The sequence below is a fragment of the Acanthisitta chloris genome, unplaced genomic scaffold (assembly GCF_000695815.1).
Source record: "Acanthisitta chloris isolate BGI_N310 unplaced genomic scaffold, ASM69581v1 scaffold14852, whole genome shotgun sequence".
Taxonomy (NCBI): domain Eukaryota; kingdom Metazoa; phylum Chordata; class Aves; order Passeriformes; family Acanthisittidae; genus Acanthisitta; species Acanthisitta chloris.
The window spans coordinates 21,166-26,102 of record NW_008660011.1 but is presented as its reverse complement, the minus strand read 5'-3'; the positions used below and the strand labels follow the sequence as shown (position 1 = coordinate 26,102).

At 48.6% G+C, this 4,937-nt stretch overlaps 1 protein-coding gene across 1 annotated transcript in view; it reads right to left on the bottom strand.

Moving 5' to 3' along the window:
• The window catches only part of PADI1 (peptidyl arginine deiminase, type I), an 11,068-nt gene that overhangs the window by 4,078 nt on the left and 2,053 nt on the right, over positions 1 to 4,937 (bottom strand). The window contains 8 exon segments of the mRNA XM_009069649.1: positions 2 to 51; positions 377 to 480; positions 564 to 739; positions 1,350 to 1,475; positions 1,589 to 1,706; positions 2,373 to 2,434; positions 3,710 to 3,779; positions 4,165 to 4,339. Of these exon segments, the coding sequence (XP_009067897.1) occupies positions 2 to 51; positions 377 to 480; positions 564 to 739; positions 1,350 to 1,475; positions 1,589 to 1,706; positions 2,373 to 2,434; positions 3,710 to 3,779; positions 4,165 to 4,339 (881 nt within the window).

Sequence of the window (4,937 nt, the reverse complement as noted above, 5' to 3'; positions counted from 1 at the left end):
ACCTTGAGACCTTCCAGAAAGATCTCGTTGGATTCTGAGCCCTTCTTGATGCTGCAGGGAGAGGAAAGGGTTGAGGTTATGAGAAGGATCACAAGAAGCCCCCACAATTCTGACCCCACAGCTCATTCCTCATTCCCAAACACGCTGGACAACAGTTCTGAATGAGGTTAGACCTGGAGAGGATTCTCCAGTCTTTCTCCTTGGGATTGCAAGGAATTCAGCAATGACAGCAGGCTCCCTTCCCAAATATTGCCTTCAGTACAGCATGCCTAAATCTTGGCTCACCCTATAGCTACCACACAGCAAAGAAGGGTTGAAAATCCCTCCCTGGAGAGTTGCCCAAGGCAGGAGAGTGATGGGGTGACATCCCTCCTACCTGCAGACAAAGACCTCCAGAGGCTGCTGGGTGTTGGGTGTCATTATCCAGGGTGCCACTCGGAAAACCACTGTATCCGTGAAAATTGGGGTGCCTGGAGAATTCTGTGAGGAGAGAAAACAAGGAGCAGCAGTTGGAAACCTCACCACTGGGGGACTTGGAAGGGGATGGGACAAACCTGACATACCTTATGGGGGACCTCCAACAAGCTGGCGCTGAAGGAAACCAACCCGGAGAAGCCCACGTCGGGGAATGCCAACCCTTCCACGTAGAAGGTGTTTTCTCCATTGCCCACATGGTCCAACACGTAGGAGAGCTTGTCTGGCCCCAACACGGGTTTGTAGTGGGGGTATGAGTCACTCCCTGAAGGAACACCAAAATACCCAACCCAAGACAGTGTGACCAACCTGTCCACCAGGCTGGAAAGAGGCCCCAGTGAGGAGGAGGTGGCTGATGCCAGCATGGTTTGTAGAGGAGTGGGTGTGCCTCCTCTTCACTGGGGAACACACTTGATCTTCCTGGCACAAAGAGGACTCCATACCCTCAGGACCAGCCCTTTCAAGGTGCGTGGCTCGAGTTAAGTATCTAATGATACACTTGGGTTCCCTGACCTGATTTTCCATGGGGAGTGCTGGGGATGCAGCTCACAGGGTGTTCAAAGGCAACATGTTCTGCCCAACGGGATCGACAGCTCTGGTGGGTGGGCCATTGCCCACTCCAAAAAGGTGCCAGGAGTTTCCATTCCATGGGAATAGCAAAATCTCATTAACCTTGTTGAGAAAAGCTTCTTTTTATCCTTTTTTTCCCATGATTTTTTTCCATCCAACCCTATGTTCTGCAACAAGACAGGAGCTTTGGGGATAAATGAGTGTTTCCAGCAATTGGAGGTGGCCCAACAAAAAAAAATTTAGGGTTTGCTCACCTTGGTGTCATGCATGGATACGTGGGAAAGAAGGAAGGAAGGAATACTCACGGATAGCATGGAAAACTCGCACTTTATCCGCGTCTGTCTCGGGGACATGCAGGACCACCTGGTACTCATCAAAGATAGCACTGGGACCTTGAGTTCTCAGCACCATGACAGACATGTCCTGAAGGTCTGCGGGGGGAGAGATGGAGAGAAGGGACATGGACAGAGGGGATGGAGGTGTTACAAGTGGGAAACACCCCAGTGAGACCTTTGGGGTGTCCTCAGGCTGTGGATGACCCTACCTGCAGGAGTCCGTATGTCCACCTGACCACTGTCCGTCCCCCCCGCGCCGGGACTGTCCCGGTCACAATTGACCAGCAGCACAGCTCCTTGTCCATCTGGACCCCATGTCCACTTGGCCTGGAAGAGAAGCACCCAAAGTGGATGGAATCAAGATTTCCTCCATCCCATCCTCCTCATGGAGTTAGGAAAACCTCACTGCCATGGCCACGCTTGGAGGGCAAACCACACCATGCCCTCACAGCTGGTGAGAAGACATCAGCAATGCTTTCAAGCCACTAAATTTCCCAACCTCAGCTTCTAGCATGGCCAGAAAAGACTATTTTGAAGAGATCTTATCTTCTAACAAGGCAGAAAGTATCTGCCAGGCCTCACTTGGACAATGCTGAGCCGCTTCTAGAAATTAATCCCATCGCGATACGCAATTTGTGCTGCCGATTGGGCTGCAGCTAATTACCCAGCTTAAGTGCTTGGGCATATGTAGATTAGTTGCCAAAGGGATATATATCTTGCTGTTAGTTAGACTTGCAGCTCATTCATTTAGCAGCAGGTTTCAAGCCCGAAAAGGAAAAAAAGAAGGAAAGGGAAGAAAAATCAAAGTGTCTTCTCCTCCAGGATCTTCAGGGCTGGACTGGAAAGGTAGGGGATTTTGGCATGGAATAAGAAAATAAAGTCTTTTCCTCCTCAATTAGTAGGTTGAGGATTTGCCAGGTTCTTTGCCCTAGCTCAGACACCACCCAAGGCCCTCTCCCTCCAAATGCTGCCTACAGCAAAGCGTCTCATTACCTTGTCCTTCCCTTTGCTCTTCACTCTGCCACTCCGGCTCAAGTCCACGTCCAGGGATATATCTGAAACAGCAGGACAGAAGGAAGCCATGGGCAGGGGAATGAGCTCTCACTGGCATTTTGTGTTCATCTTTGACACTAGCCATGGGTCATCCAACACCAACACCACCTTCATGTCCCAAAGCTGCTCCAGACCCAATATCTCCAACAAAATGCTGATAGAAAATCCAAGCCAATGGCGTTTTCATGACTTTCCCTCTTAGATCTCCAGCTGTCTTCGCCCTTCTTTCCACAGGAACATCCTTACTTCTTGGCATATTTTATGGCATATCACCAATTTCACATTGACTTGCATTTTTTGTGAAGCCAAACCATGGTGGAGGCACAAAAAATGTGTTTTCACCATGGGTGAGTAAACACCTAAGTAATGACCAGGCTTGAGGGAACATTTGAGAAGGTCTTTCCCTTACAGAGCTCTTATTGCCTCAAATTTCTGCCTCTGCTGCAACAAAGCAAAGGTTTACCAGACACCTCATCCAAACCCTACCTTAATCCTAACACAAAATCTCCTCTGGATGGGATGTGGAAAACACAGGGAATGAAGCAGAGATTGTCCTCCTCCTTGATGCAGAGAAGAGGACATGGAGAAGCTGGAAATGAAACTCTAAATCTAAGCAAGTGAAGAGCATTTCTAAGGCAAAAAACCTGTGGCCAGTGGTGGCCCCAGATAGCTTCAGCGGAGCCCATCAGCCATGGGACGTGGGAAACCTTCAGCCTCTCCAGGTGCAATTTGGGGAGGCATATGCATGACTTAAGGACATAGGTCTGACTGTCATGGGAATGCTTTAGAAAATCCCAAATTTAGGGTAATTAATCCATCCAACTGGAAGGCTTCTGTATCCAGACTGGTTGTCTAGACTCTCTTTGTAGTCAGCAGGGGAAAATAGGCATTTAAAGGGAATGATTCATCTCATCCTAAACTTCTAAAATAGGTCAGACAACACTTTGGTGCCTATTCTTCTCCCTTATGGAGGTCGAGGAGGAGGACACTGGGCAAAGCTAGGCAAGAAGATCTCCTTCAGATCCTCTTCTGCCAGTGCAATGGCCTTGGCAAGCAGAGGAGGATGCTCGATGTGTGCGTTGGGTGGGGACACGGCCCAACCTCTGTCTTTTTTGCACCATATAAGGCAGTGTAATAACATTTTAATTATTTCCCTCTTGCTTGTCAGCATCAGTCAACACCCAAACCTTCAGCCAGCGCCCCCCACTTAACTCCCATCCCAGGAGCCCAACTAGATCTTGCCATCAGGAAGGACTGAACATTGCTGTAACACCTACCTACGCAGGTGAGGTACAGCCAAGCCACCGCAAGCTCATTGCCTTCCCGGCCATAGTATGAAATCTTAACCTGCAAAGACATCACCAAATCATGCCCCAAGTCCCATCCTGTTGAGTAGGTCTTCTCATTCATTGGATTGACCAATCAACAAGATCTTGGAGGGTTCAGCCAAGCCATTCTCCATTAATCATAGTTCAGCTGAACTGCAAAGAGCCAAGGTTGGAATATTTTTGCTGCCAACATCAGCTTTTGCATTGTTAGGGCACAGACTGATCTCCTTCTCCTTCTTGGTTTCCTTTTTTTATGTGTCTTAATTGCACAATTCTGATTAAGTCTGAGGTTTTCTCGGAAAACGAGTCCAATGTCAGCACAAATTAGAAATGCTTGAGTCTGTCTGTAATCCTCCCTATCTTCCTAGGAAATTTCACACGTTTTCCAGTAAAAAGCAACTCACCTTATTGTCATTAATGGTCCTACTGGTGACATCAATAGTCACCACAACCTCTATATCGGGATCCAGGGGCCACCTGGAGTTAATCATGGGTTTTGTCGTGGGGCTGTGGATGATGTGGACCGTAACTGCAGAGGTGGCGTAGACATCGAATGATGTGGCACCTTTGGGGGTAGAGCTGAAAGAGAGAGGAGCGTTGGGTTATAGACCAAGTTGTCCCTCCTGTTCTCCTCTGTGGAGCCAAATCCTTGAACCTGGAATTAAAATCCAGCCTTAACTGGGTGTAAAGGACTCAGAAACCATCCTGGGGTGATGAAATGTGTCATTTGAGTTTTATACGTATCACCTCTGTGGTGGTGTTGAGCAAGAAGACTTCCAAATGGAGCTCTGGCACGTCTGTCTGTGGTTCAGCCTAGATTGCAAACCACTGAAGTCTGGGAATCCAACCTCCCTCCACAACAGAAAGGAAATGCTCCAATTTTCAGTTTACTGTGACAAAACCCCAACAAAGAGTCAGGATTCTCCCCCTCTACTTGATTTCTCTACTCTGCTCTCATGAGACCCCACCTGGAGTACTGCACACAGTTCTGGTGTCCTCAATGTAAGAAGGAAATTGAACTGTTGGAGAAAGTCCAGAGGAGGCCACGAAGTTGATAAGAGGACTGGAGCATCTCCCCTAATAGGACAGGCTGAGAGAGTTGGGGCTGTTCAGCCTGGAGAAGAGAAGGTTGTGTGGAGACCTCAGAGCAACCTGCCAGGAGCTGAAGGGGCTCCAG